The sequence below is a fragment of the Capricornis sumatraensis genome, chromosome X (genome assembly GCF_032405125.1).
Source record: "Capricornis sumatraensis isolate serow.1 chromosome X, serow.2, whole genome shotgun sequence".
NCBI classification, from domain to species: Eukaryota; Metazoa; Chordata; class Mammalia; order Artiodactyla; family Bovidae; genus Capricornis; species Capricornis sumatraensis.
This window is the reverse complement of record NC_091092.1, coordinates 124,242,886-124,263,362: the sequence shown is the minus strand read 5'-3', so window position 1 is coordinate 124,263,362 and position 20,477 is coordinate 124,242,886. Positions and strand designations below refer to the sequence as shown.

Sequence of the window (20,477 nt, the reverse complement as noted above, 5' to 3'; positions counted from 1 at the left end):
AGAAATCAAACGATGGGATGCTTTTTATTCCTCTGAAATTGCAGATTTGAATAAAATGAGTTTGCCCAAGGTTATGGAAGGGTCTGCTTTTGGAGAGCAGTTTGATCTGTGTCAAAATTTTTAAAGTATAATTGTTTTTATTACCTCTCTGTTAGGCATGATGTAAATGGTAGACAAGGATTATCTCTTGCAATCCTCAGAATCACCCTTTTAGGTAAATAACATGGTTATTTCCATATTAATGATGTAGAAATTGAAGTGTTAGAGGAATAATCCAAACTTCAAGGTTCCTTATATAGTATAATGGAGCCAGAACATCAGACACATCTGATGTTGTCCCCAGAGTGTGAACCAACCATGCTTGCCTAACAGTTTATCCCCTAGATATTTATGTATCCAAGACTGAATATGTTTATCACAGTATTTTGTAAGAGCAGAAACCTTTCAAAACAATTGAAATGCCCAACAGTCTACTCCATGAAATACAGTGCAGGTATTAAAAAGCATATTGAACCAGAAAATATTCATGGGAAAAGGTTTGTAATACTATTAAGTGAAAGGGGCAGATTTCAAAACCATGTTTATAATAAAAATATAGTTTTTAAAGACGGAGAAGCTCTTTTGCTGACGGAGAAGTCAGCAAAAACAAGACTGGGAACTGACTGTGGCTCAGATCATTTTCTCAGTCAGCGCCAAAGAATTGATGCTTTTGAACTGTGGTGTTGGAGAAGACTCTTGAGAGTCCCTTGGACAACAAGATCAAACCAGCCCATCCTAAAGGAAATCAGTCCTGAATATTCATTGGAAGGACTGATGCTGAAGCTGAAACTCCAATACTTTGGCCATCTGATGTGAAGAACTGACTCACCGGAAAAGACCCTGATGCTGGGAAAGATTGAAGGCAGGAGGAGAAGGGGACCACAGAGGATGAGATGGTTGAATGGCGTCACCAACTCAATGGACATGAGTTTGGGTAAACTCTGGGAGTTGGTGATGGACAGGGAAGCCTGGCGTGCTGCAGTCCATGGGGTCGCAAAGACTCAGACACGACTGAGCGACTGAACTGAACTGACTGATGTTCCGTATGGCTTTCTTTTTGCATTAAACTTCAATTTTAATATATTTATGTGTCATTTTGATAGTGCTTTTCTCACCAATGTACTAGACAAACTGATGAAATAGAAAAAATGAAGGGTATGGTGCTCCTACACCAATAAGGCACTTTTATTTTGCTCCCTTTAATGATCAACTCTCATATAACTTGATAGTAGTAAAATGAAACTGACTGAAGAGGGGGTGGAGACTTCCTGTATCACTCACATAAGTACTTGAAACCTTGCAATAACACTTTGGCGGAAGGACTGGGAATTGTAACAAGAATTCCCACATTGGGCTTCCAGCCCTGAAGGATGAATCAGCTGCTGAATCCTTCACTGTCCCTCTGACTTTCCTGGCACTCTGCCAGGTTCCCTAATTCTTCCCCGTGGTAAAGAGTTTGGGAAGCTAATATTTCAATGTTTTAATCTAGTGTTTCCTATTCGCTTTAGATTTATGTGCTTAGTTTAAAAAAAAACAACTGGTGTTTTTATTTTTATTGTGATGGGAATGGAGAAGTGGACAATCAGTGTTTATATTACTTTTAGCTTACAGAACATTGGATTTGGAAGTTTAGATGTTAGTACAGAGTGAACATCCAGGTCTCTTGGTGCCCAAGTGTGTATTTGTCGTTGTTTCTATGAACAGGTTCCTGGCATTAATTTACCCATCAACCAACTGACCTATTTCTTCGCTGCAGTCCTCATTAGCGGTGTTGTACATGAAATTGGACATGGAATAGCAGCTATTAGGTAATATTTCCCTCTTTCTCTCTCTATATATACAGGATGCAAAAAAAAGCATTTCATTTAGAAGGACTTACTAAAATGTGGGACTTCCCAGGTGGTGCTAATGGTAAAGAACCCACCTGCCAGTGCAGGAGAAATGAGAGACACAGGTTTGATCCCTGGGTTGGGAAGATCCTCTGGAGTAGGAAAAGGCAACCCACTCCAGTATTCTTGCCTGGAGAATTCCATGGACAGAGGAGCCTGACATACTACAGTCCATGGGGTCACAAAGAGTCGGGCATGACTGAAGCAACTTATCATGCACACATTACTAAAATCTGCTACATTTGATACTTTTTCTTTCTGTGACTACTGCCCAGTGCATATCAACCATTATTACTTTAAGCTACCTTCTCTTTTGTAGACATTAATATATTGATGAATATGCTTAGTTAATTGTGCACATCTATAATCTGGGTCTTTCTACCCTTTGTCCTTTGCCAGCATGGTTATATCCTCATGGTGCATCACTATTTTCATCCAATCCCAAAACCTAATCTTTATATTCATCATTGGATCAGAATGATAACCACTGCAGTCAAATCCCACCCACCTGCCTTCTTAGTACTTACTTTGGTTCATCATCTGAAATACTTTCCTGCTTCTACTCATGGCCTCTGCTGCCTACAGCAAGAACACTGAAAGCTCTGGGTTTGTTAATAAATATAGCCTGTCTAGAAAACCAAGTGGGAAAAGATAAGGGAGGATGAGACCTGGGACTTGCTTCAAGTATCATGCCCTGTTCTTGTCTTGACTCTCCAAGTGTATCATTGTAATTATACCTGAGCATTTTAAAGTCTCCTAAATGTGTGAAATCATGATAGGGGAGAGAGTAAGTCACAACTCCCCTTTATTCCTGATAATGAACACACATACTGATGGGAATGTGTTTCATCCTTTGGGTGTGTAGACCACATAAAAAGTTTTAAAGGAGAAGATTTAATCATTTCTTATTACTTTCCAGTTGCTTATGAAAAGAGTCTGTTGACTCTCATCTTGACAGAGAGTCTTGACCCTCATCTTGACAGAGCATATACTGTTACACAGGTGTGCCATGTAGTGGTTTAAATGGGCGGCTAGTTTTTTTTCTTTCACCTTTGCTTCCTCTTCTTTAGCTCTGTAGCTTTTAGGGTTTTACATAGAAAAGCATTGTTATTAACAGTTTAATAATTCATAATGTGTTTGTGAAATAGTATGGGTAATTTTTTATAAAATCCCAGTTGCTGAGGAAAAGTGAATTTCACAGTCATCTTAGATATTTAATGCTAGGTGACAGCACAAAATATTTAGATGATGCTTTTTGTCAGAGTAGCTGTGTGGTCTTATGAGGCTTTTAAATGTAATTCCATTTTTAGAGAATGAGTTGATTAAAAAAACAGTTCTCTTGAGGACAATCTGAGGCATTATGTATTTTAAAATGTACTTAACATTAATTCAGCAAGAATACATTTAGATAAAATGCCATCTTTACAATAGCTAAGACAAATATAAATATTTAAATTATTTATTAATATTTGAATTCTATTTTCTACCATCTCCTTCCCTGAAAATAATTCAGTAAACCATAAAAATGTTTTTTTTAAGTTTCTCATAGAAATACTATTGCTTTGTATTTGTGACTAATTTTAAGTTATTTGCTCAGCATATTGGTTTCTAAAAATTTTGAAATTATAAGTCTATTTCAGAATGCCCTGTTTTACAAAATATAACTTCACTGATAACTAAATCTGTATGCTATTATAAAACTATGATATACATGTATATCATATATAATTCTTTGTCCAGAGAGACTTGTATTTTAAACAAGAATTTGAATCACATTGGGGCGTTTTATGATTACATGCATTATTAATTTGAAAAATGTGATACTAGTAGTAAATTCCTTTTTCTTATGTGATTTCTTAGGGAACAAGTTCGATTTAATGGCTTCGGGATTTTTCTCTTCATTATTTATCCTGGAGCATTTGTTGATCTGTTCACCACTCATTTGCAACTTATATCACCAGTCCAGCAGCTAAGGATATTTTGTGCAGGTAAAATATTTAAATTTCTTTATATATCTGTGTGTTATTAGTGGTTTTATGGAAAGTACTCACATCACAAATGAAAACATCTCACTTTGTGGTTGATAAACTCAGATTATAAGACTTTGAGTTTGAAGTACTAGAGCAAAATAATTTACATTCCAGTTTTTTCCCCATTTTTTAACATGAGTTATTTTTAAAAGATTAAAAGTAAAATGAGCAGAGCATACAATGAAAATGTGGCTAAAGCATTGAAGTAGACATGTTCAGTTCAGTTCAGTCACTCAGTCGTGTCCCGACTCTTTGTGACCCCATGAACCACAGCACGCCAGGCCTCCCTGTCCATCACCAACTCCCGGAGTCCACCCAAACCCATGTCCATTGAGTCTGTGATACCATCCAACCATCTCATCCGAAGTAGACATGGGAGGTCACTAAATAATCATAAGCAGTATAATCCATGATGAAAATGTAATCATGCGTCTTACTGAATAAAGTAACAAATCATCAAAACAAAAATAGAAAAAAGTACCAGGAAAAAACAGAAATGTAATAAAGGAGGCTTGTCTCTCAGCAAATGGCAGTTATGTACAAAAAAGTCTTTATCGTTGAAGCTCTGATTACTAAGATAAAAGTCAATAGTAATGTCAAAACCTATACCATGACAGTTTATTTTCAAGTGCCCAGGAAACTAATAAAAATTGGCCAGTTAAATTCCAAATCATAATTGCAGTATTTTTTAAAATGGTAATGAAGTAATGTGTAAAGTTTTGCTAAAATGAAAAGTCACTACCTTAGGCAATTATTATGAAATAAGAAATGAAAGTAAATCAGTTAAGTAGTCAACTAAAGAAATGAGAAAAGAACTATGAAATAGGTAAGAATTGATGTAATTAGTATAGATAGATAGATACAGTTCGTCAATCGTGTCCAACTCTTTGCAACCCCATGGACTGTAGCCTGCCAGGCTCCTCTGTCCGTGGAATTCTCCAGGCAAGAATACTACATCAGTTCAGTTCAGTCGCTCAATTGTGTCCGATTCTTGGTGACCCCGTGGACTGCAGCATGCCAGGCTTTCCTGCCCATCACCAACTCCCGGAGCCTGCTCAAACTCATGTCCATCAAGTCAGTGATGCCATCCAACCATCTCATCCTCTGTCGTCCCCTTCTCCTCCTGCCTTCAGTCTTTCCCAGTATCAGGGTCTTTTCCAATGAGTCAGTTCTTCGCATGAGGTAGCCAAAGTATTGGAGTTTCAGCTTCAGCATTAGTCCTTCCAATGAATATTCATGACTGATTTTCTTTAGGATGAACTGGTTTCATCTCCTTGCAATCCAAGGAGCGAGCGTCTTTTAATTTCATGGCTGCAGTCACCATCTTCAGTGATACTGGAGCCCAGGAAAATAAAGTCTGTCACAGTTTAAATTGTTTCCCCATCTTTTCGCCATGAAGTGATGGGACCAAGGGATTCTCAAGAGCCTTCTCCAACACCACAGTTCAAAAGCATCAATTCTTCGGTGCTCAACTTTATAGTCCAACTCTCACATCCATACATGACTACTGGAAAAACAATAGCTTTGACCAGATGGACCTTTATCTGCTAAGAATACTACAGTGAGTAGCCATTCCCTTCTCCTGGGGATCTTAGCAACCCAGGGATCAAACCCCGGTCTTCTGCATTGCAGGCAGATTCTTTACCATCTGAGCCACTAGGGAAGCCCCATAATCAGTGTGAAAATACACAAAAAGTGTAATAAATTAGAAAAAAAACTTTTAAATTCAAGAGTTCTTGGAAGAACAAAAAAAGATTAAGCAATGGAGAAAACATTTATACAGAATTAGCAGTCAGATTGGGGAATGACAACTGATACAGAGAAATTTTAAACAATTATAAAAGTGTTCTTTGTTCATCTCTGCAAAAAATTTTCACAAACCTGGATAATTATTTTTTAAATAGCCTAAATTAACCCCAGCAGAGATAGAAAAATATATATAAATAGGATGATTCAGTTCAGTTCAGTTCAGTCTCTCAGTCGTGTCCGACTCTTTGCGACCCCATGAATCGCAGCACGCCAGGCCTCCCTGTCCATCACCAACTCCCGGAGTTCACTCCGACTCACGTCCATCGAGTCAGTGATGCCATCCAGCCATCTCATCCTTTGTCGTCCCCTTCTCCTCCTGCCCTCAATCCCTCCCAGCATCAAAGTCTTTTCCAACAAGTCAACTCTTCACATGAGGTGGCCAAAGTACTGGAGTTTCAGCTTTAGCATCATTCCTTCCAAAGAAATCCCAGGGTTGATCTCCTTGCAGTCCAAGGGACCCTCAAGAGTCTTCTCCAACACCACAGTTCAAAAGCATCGATTCTTTGGCACTCAGCCTTCTTCACAGTCCAACTCTCACATCCATACATGACTACTGGAAAAACCATAGCCTTGACTAGACAGACCTTAGTCGGCAAAGTAATGTCTCTGCTTTTGAATATGCTATCTAGGTTGGTCATAACTTTTCTTCCAAGGAGTAAGTGTCTTTTAATTTCATGGCTGCAATAGGATGATTACCACAGAAGAAATTAAGGAAGTTGAAGAATGGTCCTGAAAGTTCAATATGTAGAATTATTTCAAATCTTGAAGAAAAGATTTTTCTTTTCAATTCCAATTTAGCATAAACTTTCCAGATTACATATAGAAGGAAACCAAGAATTTTTTTAAAGTCGGTGTACTAACACTGCTGTATCCTGTAAATCACACAAAAAAATTCTATAGACAGTTGGTGTATCTAAACAACACAAAGATGGCTTAACATTAGGAAATGTTATATGTGAATGTGGTAAACACTGATTACCCTTAAGGGAAAAATATCACCTCAGCAGATATTGAAATGGGTATTTAATGAAATTCAACATCCATTAATGCTTAAAAAACAAAAATCTTTCGTAAAAGTGGAAATAGTTGGATATTTACTAATGGTATAAAACTTAAAAGCATTTCTATTTAAGCACTGGTCTCTAACCTTTTGGGAACCAGGGACCAGTTTTGTGGAAGACAAAAACCAGGGGTTGAAGGGTGGATATGGTTCAAATGGTAATGCAAGTGATGGACCAGTGCTAGTCTGTGGCCCAGCACCTTGTATTAAAGGAAAAGACAGGCATTCCCACTATCACTGATACTGTTAAATGTTCTATAAATGTGGGTCAGTGCAATTAAATTTAAAAAAGCATAAATATTAGAAAAGGATAGGTCTTCTCCTCCCCCCCACCCACCCACGCTATACTCATACAGGTGGTGGGGTAGAAGGGGATAATTCAATGAAAATGAAACAAAAAATTATGCAGAGCCTGGTTGCTATACTGAAAAGAAACACTTGCTTAGCACAGGTACCGGGGTGGGAGAGAGGGCGCATGTGCGAGCGTACAACTGTGGGCACGTACTGGACTGTGGGCACGTACAACTGTGAGGCGCCTCAGCGTAGAAGCGCATGTGCAAGGTGCCGCAAAGCGCATGTGCAAGGTGCCGCAAAGCGCATGCGTGCTGCCTACCCAGGCGCACTTGCGCCTCTTCCGGCTCGTGCTCTGCAACCGCGCGCACTTTCTCGCAAAGCACGCGGTTTTCTCCTTTCGGCTTTTTTTTTCCGCGGCCTTTTGGTCACCAATCCGCTGATTAGTAGCCTCTGAAGAGCCCTCAGCCATGGACTCCCACGAGTCATTCTACTTCACAGACGACCTGGAGTTGTATCCAGAGATTGTGGGGCTGCAGCAGGTGCAGGTGGCGCCCCTCTCTGAGGAGAGCCTCTACGAGGAGACCCACTATGAGGAGACCCCGACTGAGGAGAGCGTCTCTGTGGAGACCATGGGGACTGAGGCGATCAACGAATACAATGATGTCGCCAGCAATTGGTTCCACGGTGGCCACCACTATCCACCTCTGATTGCGCTGCAGCCTCTTTTTACAAACAGCCCAGCCCAAGCGGACTGCGACCGAGAAGTCATGGTGCAGACGCAGGAGGAGGTGGTGACCTGCTCCCAAACCGAAAGCCTTCAGGCCAGTGACCTCGACGACATCATCCCAGGCCTCGACGACAGCTACTTTGAGCAGACCTTGGCTCCTCTGTCAGGCTCCAAGTCTTCCTTAGCCTGCAACCGCACCAGGAAGCCCAGCAGCCACGGCCAGAAACGCAACGGTAAGAAGGGTTCCCCGGGCGGTGAGGCGACGGCGGCGGGAAGCAGCTCCGGGGCAGGCCCCAAGAAGTGGGAGCAGAAGCAGGTCCAAATCCAAACCCTAGAGGGTCAGTTTTCTGTCAGCATGTGGTCTGCAACCGATAAAAAAGACGCTGAGGCTGGACAGACTGAGAACTCAGTTCCTGATTATTCCGAGTACTTAACGGGTAAAAAACTGCCTCCTGAGGGAATTCCTGGCATTGATCTCTCAGATCCCAAACAAGTGGCCGAATTTACTAAAATGAAACCTAAAAAACCCAAAGATGATGTGCCGAGAACAGTAGCTTGCCCTCACACAGGCTGCTTGAAGATGTTCCGGGATAAAGCTGCTTTGAAAAAACATACGCACACCCATGGTCCCAGAGTTCATGTCTGTGCAGAATGTGGCAAAGCTTTTGTTGAGGGCTCAAAATTGAAACGGCATCAACTGGTGCATACCGGAGAGAAGCCGTTTCAGTGCACCTTTGAAGGCTGCGGAAAACGCTTTTCCCTAGATTTCAACCTGCGTACCCACGTGCGAATCCATACCGGAGATAGGCCCTTCGTGTGCCCTTTCAGTTGTTGTAATAGAAGGTTTTCGCAGTCAACTAACCTGAAATCTCATATCTTAACACATACTAAGAATAAAAATAACCAGTAAAAAGAAGGGAAGACTCTTCCCAGGCTCAGAAAGCATCTTCCAGTTGTGTAATTGAAAATGAATATGCCTCTCTTTCGTATACTGTTACTAGAAAAGAATTTTGTGACTGACTCCAATATATCTAAGGTTTAAGTTTTGATAGATTTAGTAAAAATAAAAGGTGAAAAAAAAGAAAAAATAATTCTTCATATAACATTGTTAAGAAGTTTTGTCTTGTTCTGTAGTTTTGTCTTGTTCTGTAATACCATTTGAAAAATAGGATTTTGTAATGCTTGCTTGTGAATCTCACATCAAAAGACTGCTCTTTAAAAAAAAAGACTGTTCTTTGTCCAACTGTGATAAAAATGGGACTTTTCACACTACTTTAAAAATGAAGTTTTGCCTATTGTTTCAATTTTTGAAGTTCTGTATTTTCTAAATGTTCATGTTTATACTTTTTAAGAATATGTTTAGTACTAAAAGAAGAATATGCTTAGTAGTTCTGTATATGGTTTTTCTGGAAGTAAATAACTTTGCTTGCAGGTTTTCTTTAAATGAGTGAGCAGTTACATGTATATATAACGTTTTACAGTTTAAAAAAACTTATATAGGTTTTGTTTGCTATCTTAATTTTGGTTGTATTCTTTGACATTAATGCATGTTACATAACAGTGTTTTAACTGCATTTAATTAGTAGTTTTGAATATTAGATAAGTTGTAGTAGTCAGTTTAAACCTGTTTTAGTCTTTTTACTCCCCCCGCACCCCAAATACTGCCAGGTGCTGTTGTTTAGTCCTTTCTTTGCCTGTTCAGTTAGGGAGTGGTGCTCAGCTGTGGAATACATTGTGTACGTAATGACTTTTACCATTTGGCATGTAAATCCTTTATAATAGACCAAAAATAAAATACCTGTTCTAAAGAAAAAAAACTTGTCTTTATAAGTATTGTAGCCAGAAAATAGAGAAAATGGGGAGGGTGCTAGTGGCATCTGGTGGATGGGTAGAGGCCAGGGTTGCTGCTAAACATTTTACAATGCACAGGTCAGTCCCCTACAGCAAAGAATAATCTGGCCCCAAATGCCAGTAGTGCCACTGTTGAGAAACCTTGCTCCAGAGAAAGTAAAAACGGTAACAAAATTCATTTGGTGCACTGAAAAGCAAATCATTAATGAACAAGAGGTTGTTTAAATAAAGGAAATAAAGGTACCCACATTGCAACTTACCAATCATTGGCAAATGTGAAATCTAGCAGGGTGGTCTGGTACCAGCTGCATCCCTGATAAGAGATAGGAGGCTCCCCAGAGGGTCAACGAATCAGTGTGTCTATGTGCCCCTCTGAGTGTTGCTTGGATGAGACGAGCCAGGTTTGTACGGTGGGGTCATCCTGGTAAAGAAGAAATAGGGTATAACATTTAGGCAGTTCTGTTGGACTGTACCATCGTGAGTAGTTGAGGAGAAAGCTGGATATAGCACATGGGAGTGGTGGCAAATCTAACCAGTGGGGATGGATTTTGTAAAATTGTGAGACTAGCAACAGGGTGTGGAGTGGTGGGAGGGGTGGAATAGCTGTATTCCTAGATTAGGTTCACTAGAGTAAATTCCAGTGGGTCAAAAAATCAGAGGGGTTGTTTTTTTTTTTTTTTTGGTCTTAATTTTGTTTTTTAACCTCCAATTAAAATAAATAAATTTATATTTTTAAAAAAAAGGAGCCTGAAAAAAAAAAAAGATCTATGAAAGCAATACAAGAGAACACAGATCTTCTATAATCTTGAACTGGGAAAAACTTAATACAAAGGAGCCATTTGACCACACCAAAATTTAAAATATATGCATAGGCAAAACTATAAACCTAGCCAAACAAACTGGAGGAAATTATCAAAATACCTCATATAGAAGACCAAATTCCTCAATGTATGTATTACAAATAATAATAACATAAAACATAAATAATAAAACAATATAATAATAACATAAATAAATAACGTAAAAATAACATTTTTTAATTCAAAAATGCAAACTGACAATGAATAAAAGTAAGCAGTTCTCAAAAAGCAATATAACCATTTAATAACCATGAAAAACATACAAACTCATTCATATTTAAAGAAATAAAAATGAAGACAAAGATTTTACTTTTCACCTGGCAGATGACAGTCTAAAATGATGATAGTGTTGTTTAGAGTTGTTTAGAGGGTGGGGAAACATGACAATTATAAGAATATAATGCAGACTTGGAGGTTCACTTTAATGCATATATTTTTGACCCAACAATTCCATTTTTGTGTAATTGTCCATACCTTCAGAGATGTGATCTTAATCAGACGCATAACATCATGAGCAAAGTTGTTGCAACGCTGTATGAAAAAGTTAGGACAGCCTAAGTGATCATTAGTAGGGAACCTTATTAATAAGTCAGTATGTTTTTTAAAAAATAGGTTACTCTGTAGTGGATATAAGGAATAACTTAGATATGAGTGTGCAGATAAGGGAAAAGTCAAAAGTATATAAATGAAAAAGCAAAACACAATTTCAGATAAATAGCTGGATACCATTGGTGTTTTAAAAGTTCTCTCTGTGTATAAAACAGAAAGGATTGTTTACCCAATTATGTCTTGGGCTAGAGGAACATCTTGCAGTGTTGTGGTACATGAAACATATATTATTAGCTAGAAATCTGGCTGCTGTAATACCTAAAAATAACAGTGACTTAAACACTCATAAAACATTAGAAATGTAAGTAGTTCAATGCTGATAATGGTAATTCTATGATCTGGAGGACTGAAGCGCTTTCTGTCTTAGCTTTACAATTTCCAGCGTGCAGCTTCTATGTCGTAGACTCAAGTTTAGCTCCATTATAGCTACATTCCAGCCAGTAAGACAGTCCCCTTCACCTCTGCTCGCATCCTTTTGCTGAAGTACAGTCATATGGCCACAGTCCCCTTAGATCTGGGCGATGTCTTTAAGTTACATTTCTGTCATTACAGGACACTGGTGCTGTCAGCCTCCTAGGATGTTTGGAATGTGTGGGGTGGGGGACATTGGTTGGTTGTCTCGGTGACATATATATGATATATATCCTGTCTTGTAAGCGGCAAGACCTGCACACCTGAGAATCACACTGCCCAGAGAGCTGGTATTTCCTCCACCCTCCCCATAAGAAAAACTGTACTAGAGAGCAAGGATTGGTATGGCAGGGGCTGTTACCTGGTGGTATGCTACTGAATTTTTAGCATATAGCCCTGGAGGAAAGGGCAGAGAGCTCTGATAAACCAGCATTTGCTCCTGTCTGTGGTATAAATCCTCCCACCATGGGCAATTTGAAGGCACCAACTGGTGCCTCCTGGTGGAGGAATTGATTAAAGAGGCCCAGTCAGCTGTGGCAAGCTGGTAGGAGCAGGTTCCAGCGCAACATTCAGTTCATCTATCTCTATAGAGATGGTGCAGATAGTTTATAGTCTTGATGTAAGATACATACCCCAGTTCAGCAAGAATGTTTTTTACTGCATCATAACTTTTATTTGATAGCTCTGAAATTCCTTTCAAAGATCACAAGTATGTTTAAATGAATACATAACATTTTCTGAAAAAAAGCTATGGTAAGTAAAAGATACTCTATTCACTATATACACATACTCACCCCTTCACATATATAATAAATGTATATATATTGAGAGAGAATGGAGACTCTAACAGGGTTAAATCATTAGCCTGTGGTCTTCCTAGTGTTGTAGTAACATAGTCATTTTAAATTTCAATATTTGAAATGAAAGAAGCTTATAACTGAACGTGTCTTCTGTACTAATAAATTGATCTATCTGCCTCACAGCTTCTTTTGGTGACTTTCCTAATATATCAGAATGCCGAGGTGTAATGAAATACAACTACCCTGCCCCTGGTTGAACTTATTCTTTTTGTTCCCTCTTTTCAGGTATCTGGCATAATTTCATCCTTGCACTCCTGGGTATTTTAGCTCTTATTCTCCTTCCTGTAATTCTCTTGCCGTTTTACTACACTGGAGTTGGGGTGCTTATCACTGAAGTTGCTGAGGTAAATGATAAGATTGTCTAGGGTATTCCACCAGATTTTGTGAAGTAACACTTAGCATTTTATGTCAGGAACTTTTATTCAGATTCCTCTCGTGTACAGAATGTTCAGTTTTTCCTAAAGAAATTACAGTAATCCTTTCAAATGGAAGAAATAGTTTTGTGAAACACACTGGCTCTTTTAAAATACTGAAAATTGTTTCTGTTCTGAGTTACAAGGATGATATCAAGATTTTCTACCTGTAATTTGTTGATAAAATGCATCATTTACCTTTACTGTTTGTTTCATAATTGTGCTTTTGAGTCAAATGTCTTTATTCCTAAGAAGTAAGAAAGATGAAACCTAAGCTAGACAGCCAGAACATTTCATGGGAGTTTTAAGTTATTAATGTCTTCAACTCTGTCTTTCACTCCCTTAGACTACTATGATGGTATCAAGTCGTCTCTTCGCACTTTGGGAAGAGAAAAATTACCTTTGTGAACAACTGACTCACATACTGATGTGCTGACAGTATTGTCTGCATATTTGGGACTGGTAGATAAGGTCTTGTCTTATCATTTTCTCCCTTGGTGATATAGGAAAATGAAGGCATTCTGGCAACCACTTTCACAAAAAATTTTAATTAGCAGCTTGGGGAAAACTGTCATTTTAATCTTAACTGTTGGTGAGTGAGGTTTGTTTGTTTTTTCAGTTGCAAAAAATTCAAAGTCTTAGTGAAGTATGAAAAGTATAATTGTTGGGTTTTATTTTGTTATTTTTCTAGGACTATACATCATGGATTCAAAGCTGGATGATTTTTGCATTATTCAAAACTTTCTACTTAATTCAGTGTCTTTATTATTTGCTCAGATTAATCATAGCTTGTCTTCACACATTTTCTGATTTGGTTCTGCCCTCTTACCAAGGACTCACCTGCAATTGGACCCAGAGGCCTTTTTGTGGGAGACCTTGTCACCCATCTACAGGATTGTCCTGTTACCAATGTACAAGACTGGAATGAATGTCTGGATACCATCACCTATGAGCCCCAAATTGGTTACTGTATAAGTGCATCAACTTTGCAGCAGTTAAGCTTCCCAGTTAGAGGTATGTATATTTTCTTAGCATGATATAATTTAGGACTGCAAGCAGCAGTCCTTGCCATTCATTAATTCTTAGATTATGTGTATAGATTTATTTTGTTCTAACTTCCTTAAAACAAATCAATTAAGTAATAATAGGCCTAAACGAGTAAACATCCTTCTTGGTAAGTTAGATAATAATATGTATGTTTTGTCTATTATATTTTGTTGTTGAACTTCTAATAAATTTCATCTTTGATTTTCAGAACTCTAGAATCTAATTCAGCATTTAGATAACGCTTGTGTTTAGTCAGCATTCAAGCTCATACATAACCAATTAACTAAATTCCAGTGATTAGATACCCTTGTGCTATGTGGATGGTGGCATGTCCAAAGCTATTTGGGATAGGATTTTTTTGTGTGGCAAGTGTCCAGAGAAAATCATCTTGATGTCCAGAAATACTTCCTGAAGTCAGATCTGTTGTTCTGTCTTGGAGGCAGCAGAGTGAAGCAAGTTTACCTTCAGAAGCTGCCAAATGTATTTTCAGCTCTTCCATCTCTGGAAAATCAGTCTCCCAACTCTTAATACAAAACCCTGGGGGTCCAAATTATTGAAAGTGTTGGAAAGTGCAAATTATACTCACATTTTTAAATCAAGAAATTCCTGAGTACTTTTATACATCTACTGGGATTAAGAAATATGATTAATAATTTAAAATAAGTTTACTAAATACCGTGTGTAAAGTGACAAAGTAGTAAGAACTGGTTTGAATTTTTTTTCATATGTAATCTTCCATGTATAACCTATTATTTAAGATTAACTTTTATTTGTTTGGCACAGTGGGTCTTAGTTGTGGCACACAATATCTTTATTTGCTGCATGCAAACTCAGTTGGAGCATGTGGAATCTAGTTTCCCCACCAGAGATTGAACTCAGGACCCCTTCTTTGGGAGCTTGGGGTCTTAGCCACTGAAACACCAAGGAAGTCCCTCTAACTCATTTTTAAGAGCTCTTTTTATTGCAAAAACTTTTCACACATAAATAATTGTGAAGAAAGTAGTATAGGGAATTCCCTGGAGGTTCAGTGGTTAGGACTCTATGCTTTCACTGCCGAAGATATGGGTTCAATCCCTGTTGGGGAAACTAAGATCCTGCATGTCATGCCTTGTGGCCAAAAAGAAAGAGGCAGAGTAATATAAATGAAACCTCATACATCCTTCTCCCAGCTTCAGCAATTATCAACACTTTGCCAACTTTTTCATCCAGCCTGTCCACCTTTAAAGGAAATATTTGAAAGCACATTCCAGGTATCCTGTGATTTCATTCATAAACCTCAGGATATCTTTAATAGGTGATGACTGTAAGAAACGCCGCGGGAAGAAGGAACCACCCCTATGGACCGTTGAACAGGTCCTTTTATTGGGCGGTCGCTCTCGGGCAGAACTCACGGGGGCGGGTAAGCAGGAAAGCGAGGGGGGTCTGCGAAGCAAAGGGAGTCTGCGGGGTAAAGGGAGTCTGTGGAGTCTGCGAGGTGTGAGAGGCGGGGAAGGGGTTTTATAGCCCGGGCCGGGCCTCCCATATAAGGAAGAAAACGCGGGCTCAGCGGTGATTGGTGTCCAAGGGCTCCGTGTCGGTTCCTGATTGGACGGCGAGGGCTTCGTGTCAGCTCCTGATTGGTCGGCTTGGTTGCCGGCCCGTCTCCGGGGTGTGTCTGCAGCGCCCTCTGCCGGGGCATGTCCCGACATGCCCGGGCATGCCTCAGCACGCCTGACCTTTCCCTGACCTTCATCCTGACCTCGCCCTGACCTTTCATCCTGGCCTTGCCCTGACCTTTCAATGACCTTTTAGACATGACCACAGTACTATTATCACACCTAACAAAATTAACAATAATTCCTAATATCTAATTGGTATTCACTCTTCCCTGTTTTTTTTTTTCTTTTTTACAGTTGGTATCAGTTGGATGGTATGTCTTTTAACAATTCCCTCTGACACTGTTTTAAAAAAATCATTTGTTAAAGAAACTGAGTCATTTGTTTTGTCAAATTTATCATTAACATGTTCAAGTATCCCCCACATTTCCTATAGGTGGTAGTTAGGTCTAGAGACTTGATTAGATTCAGCATCCACTTTTGACAAGGGCAAAAATACCTAGGTAGCACTCAGTACTTCAAATTGTATCTCATGCTTTTCCATGTATTGCATCTTTTCAAATAGGTATATAATCCACAGTATCTTCTTCTGTAAGAGAAGAATCCTTTATTTCATACTTAAGTCCTTTATCATTTTTCTCAAGTTTGTCTAAATTTGGTATAACTAGTATTGAATTACCAAAGCCAAAATGACATTGTTATCAAATAAAATTTCTCTCCAATAAAATCATTTTATTTAGGATATCTATGTTTCAATGTTTATAGTTAGTCTTTTCCTGGCAAACAGAATGGAAGTGAAATTTTTCTTGAAATACTCCAGAATTCTTTCCTTATTAACTTTTTGAGTATTTCACTATTATGGATCCTATGCTACATTTTGGAGGTATTTACTTAAAAACCCAAAGCAGGTTTACCGCACTCCCACACTAATAAAAAAAAAAAATCAACCCCCAAATAATAGTTCTTCAGTATATATTTCATCTCCTTAGAAGTGACTGCATTAGGATACTTGTTGATTTTATATTGTGACTGTATCTGATAAACCTGCACCTTCATTTAATCATTTTTTAATGGAGTGCCTATACTTAGCCAGATTGCAGAAATCTTAATGAGTGTAAATATAACTTAAAATAATATACTAGATTAATTTAAATGACAGGCTTGGACATTTAAGAAAGCTACGGGTTGATATTGTTTTACATGTATCTAGGTACATTTGTTTGGAGAAGGCAATGGCACCCCACTCCAGTACTCTTGCCTGGAAAATCCCATGGACAGAGGAGCCTGGTAGGCTGCAGTCCATGGGGTCCGCAAAGAGTCAGACACGACTGAGCAACTTCACTTTCACTTTTCACTTTCATGCATTGGAGAAGGAAATGGCAACCCACTCCAGTGTTCTTGCTTGGAGAATCCCAGGGACGGCGGAGCCTGGTGGGCTTTTGTCTATGGGGTCACACAGAGTCGGACACGACTGAAGCGACTTAGCAGCAGCAGCAGCAGGTACATCTGTTACCGTACATTATAATTGAGAGCATAAATATAGCCAAATATGGTAATATAAGGTAACCTATAATCCAAAAATAATTGATACTCAATTTAGAATAAAATTAGGTATGCACAATTAAAATTTTAAGAATTTATACCACTTCAAAACAGTAAAGCCACTTTGAAAAGATCTGACCCTGAAAGTGCCCATAAGCTGTCCCAGCAGTCATTTCTGGCCTTACTGCATACCCTGACTTTCCTAGGTGTATTATTAGATTTGTAAAGCTATTCCCTAAGATAGTAAACATACTAGATGTTCTCCTTTAAATGTTAACAGGTGGATTTCTGGCAAATTTTTAAAAATGTCGTAAATCTACATGAAATGACCATTCATTTTATGAAATTGTTGGGACCTTCTGTTTTTCTTCTGTCGATCCTTTCCTTTTTTAAACATTAACCTGCTAACCTAGGAGCAGCATCAACAGAGCCAAGGCTGGGTTTATTCTATGTCTGCCCTTAGTGCATGGAGTAAACCTAATGAGCTTGTCCCACACTCCTTGGAGATTGAATGGTCTTTCCAGGAAGCCCAGAAAGGATGCTGGGTGAGGGCTTGGAGACCTTTGTACCTAGAATAGATCTCTCCTTTCATTCTGAGTCAGAACAGAACAAACGTTTCCCCTGTTCATATTCAAACCTGCCATTAGTTCCATTTGAACGGAACTAAAAGTTACAGACAAGAACTAGTTTGGTTCTTTTAGGGGGACATATTTTTGGCCTCACTGCATGGCCTGTTAGTTCCACAAGCAGGAGTCATATCTGCACCGTCTGCAGTAGAAGCAGAGTCTTAACCACTGGACCACCAGGGAAGTCCCTTTGGACTATTTTCTAACAAGTAGCTTGCATTCTTTTTCTTTAGTTTGAGGGGACACTTCATATATGCCTAAAGCTAAGTTCCTTTTTTCTTTTTTGTAAGTGTTGTCTTGAATATTTGAGCTGCATTTTTAAAAAGTGTGAGATTGAATACTAAAGGCAACTACTACCTAAAATTAATCTGTGAGCCCAGACTCCTGCAGCCTCTTTGAATAACCTATATTCCTGTTCAGAGGAGGTGAGGGCATATACGTATAACTGCCTGGCAAAAGGGAGTGTTGTCCTGTATTATGCATCTTTAACTGAAGTGAGAAAAGACCATTCCTGACCTGGTTTAAGATAATGTAAGGAAAACTCTGGAAATCTTTTCCATACAGTTTGAGTACCCAGATTGTTTTTATGCCCAAATCTCTCATGTTCAGAGAAAAAGTGTATGTTCTCCCATTGTGAGTATCAAGGTAGGGTCAAGGTTTCTTTGCTCTTATCCACTGAAAAGAGAGTGTGTGTGTGTGTGTGTGTGTGTGTTTATAATTTTTTAAACTGTTTTTTACTAGGTGGTGCTGGTATAAATTCTATAAAACCAAGAATAAATAGGTTTGCCTGCCTATATTGGAACTCTAGTTACAGTTAAATATTTATTAAACTAGGGTAAGAAAATTGTTCAGTTCATTTTAGTGATATAGAAGGTAGTGAAGACTGAACTATAGACTGGAAAAGTTTCTTCCTTCCAACCTTATTCTAAAATAACCTCTGGTTTAGACCATCCTTTGAAGACTAGACTATATCTACAAGTATCTTAGGGTACATTCAAAATATATAGGTTCTCCCTGGAGTGGAATTGTGAAACTAATCTGGTCTTAATTTTCCTAGTTGTTTCCCCATCTGGGAAGATTTAAGGGACAATTCTAATCTCCTAGAGTTAAATCGAAGCCAAGAAAGCTTCTGGGACTTCCCATTGCATTCTCTCTTTTTTTTGGCTGTACAGCTTATGGAATCTTAGTTCCCCAGTCAGGGATCGAACCTGAGCCACCCGCAACGGAAGCACGGAATCTTAACCACTGGACCACCAAGGAAGTCCCCCCACTGCAGTCTTGACTATGCCTTACAATGTAGAATTGAATCAGGCTCTCGTGTTGATGCATGTGTGCATGCTCAGTGGTGTCTGACTCTTTGCGACCCCATGGAGTATAACCTGCCAGGCTCTTCTGTCCATGGGAGTTCCCAGACAGGAATACTGGAGTGGGTTGCCATTTCCTTCTCCAGGGTATCTTCCCAACCCAGGGATCATACCCATGTCTCCTGCTTAGCAAGCAGGTTTTTTACCACTAAGCCACCTGGGAGGCCCCTCATGTTGATAGCAGTATAGTAATGTGAAAATTACCTTTGGCGTCCCTGTTGTATAGGTTAAGAATTGAAAAAAAAAAAAGAATTGAGTCACAGAAATTAAGTGACTTGTCCTTTAATGTGACCCAGTAGAAAAGATTGTAAAATAAAAAATATTTTTAAACATATATATTTTTTAAATTGATAAACAGAAATGTCACAGTTTACTTCTCACATGATAACAAAATATTAAACTCTTTAAATGGAAAATTCCATATTTCAGGAGGTACTTCATCTTGTCAGGGCAGCCACAGCCATTGATTTGTGTTTTGATTGGATTAATCACCATAAGAAGCCATAACCCAGAGGTCACATATTAGTGATACGGTAGAGGCCAAATCCAGCCTTGGCACATGTGTATGATTTGACTTGCCTGGCAGTCCAGTGGTTAAGACTCCACACTACCACTGCAGGGGGCGTGGGTTCATCCCTGGTCAGGGAACTAAGATCTCACATGCCTTGAAGCCCAGCCAAAAAAAGAAAAAGTTTCTCATGAGAGTCCAGACTTAGTATTTATCTTGAAATAAAATGGATCATCTCTTGACCCTCAGTCCCAAGTCAAGTGGCCTGGCTGCTTATGCTACTTAGAATAGGATATGTATTCTCTAATTCATCACAGTCCCCACCATTTCCAATTTCCAATTTTTCCAATTTCCAATTTTTTCCACATACTATCCACTTTAAGCTTTTTATTAGACATGCCATATCAACAGTGATATTAAATTATTGACTTTCAATTCTCTGTTGCTGACACTCCTCCATGAAAAGCTAAGTATCAAGCATCAGAGGTAAATTTTTAAAAATCATTACTGATATAAAGGCAAGTAGCATAGAACGTCATCTATGTATTCAGTGCATATTGAGCTATCCACCTTACATAAAATACTGAGAAACCTTTCCTTCATAGACCTTACAGTCTAATCGAAGAAATAGACCATGTCCACATTACAGTACAAAGTTAAATATAAGGAATGATGAGAGATATTGGGAGTTGTGAGAGTTGATGGCAGTTGGTCTTGACTGAAAAGATGAGGACATGTTCATAACAGCAACTCTTAAGCTGGTCCTCAACAGTGAGTTTAATTTCAAGAGACTGTTATAAATGAATCTTGGCACCACAAATCAGGGAACTGCTAATGATTTGGTTCAGCAAGAGAAGAGTGTGAAATAAGGTAATTAAAAAAAAAAGTAGAAATCTTTGTTTTAGGCTATGAAGGGCTTTATTTGGAAGCAATGCAGGGTCTT

The 20,477-nt window shown here is 38.8% G+C and overlaps 2 protein-coding genes across 2 annotated transcripts in view; both read left to right on the top strand.

Moving 5' to 3' along the window:
- The window catches only part of MBTPS2 (membrane bound transcription factor peptidase, site 2), a 43,977-nt gene that overhangs the window by 14,184 nt on the left and 9,316 nt on the right, over positions 1 to 20,477 (top strand). Inside the window, exons 4-7 of the mRNA XM_068962285.1 lie at positions 1,744 to 1,847; positions 3,789 to 3,916; positions 12,665 to 12,783; positions 13,686 to 13,866. Of these exons, the coding sequence (XP_068818386.1) occupies positions 1,744 to 1,847; positions 3,789 to 3,916; positions 12,665 to 12,783; positions 13,686 to 13,866 (532 nt within the window). The remainder of the gene's footprint in view (positions 1 to 1,743; positions 1,848 to 3,788; positions 3,917 to 12,664; positions 12,784 to 13,685; positions 13,867 to 20,477) is intronic.
- YY2 (YY2 transcription factor) lies at positions 7,712 to 9,516 on the top strand. The gene has a single exon (XM_068962286.1). The coding sequence runs from the start codon at positions 7,751 to 7,753 to the stop codon at positions 8,756 to 8,758; it is 1,008 nt and encodes a 335-aa protein (XP_068818387.1). The 5' UTR covers positions 7,712 to 7,750; the 3' UTR covers positions 8,759 to 9,516.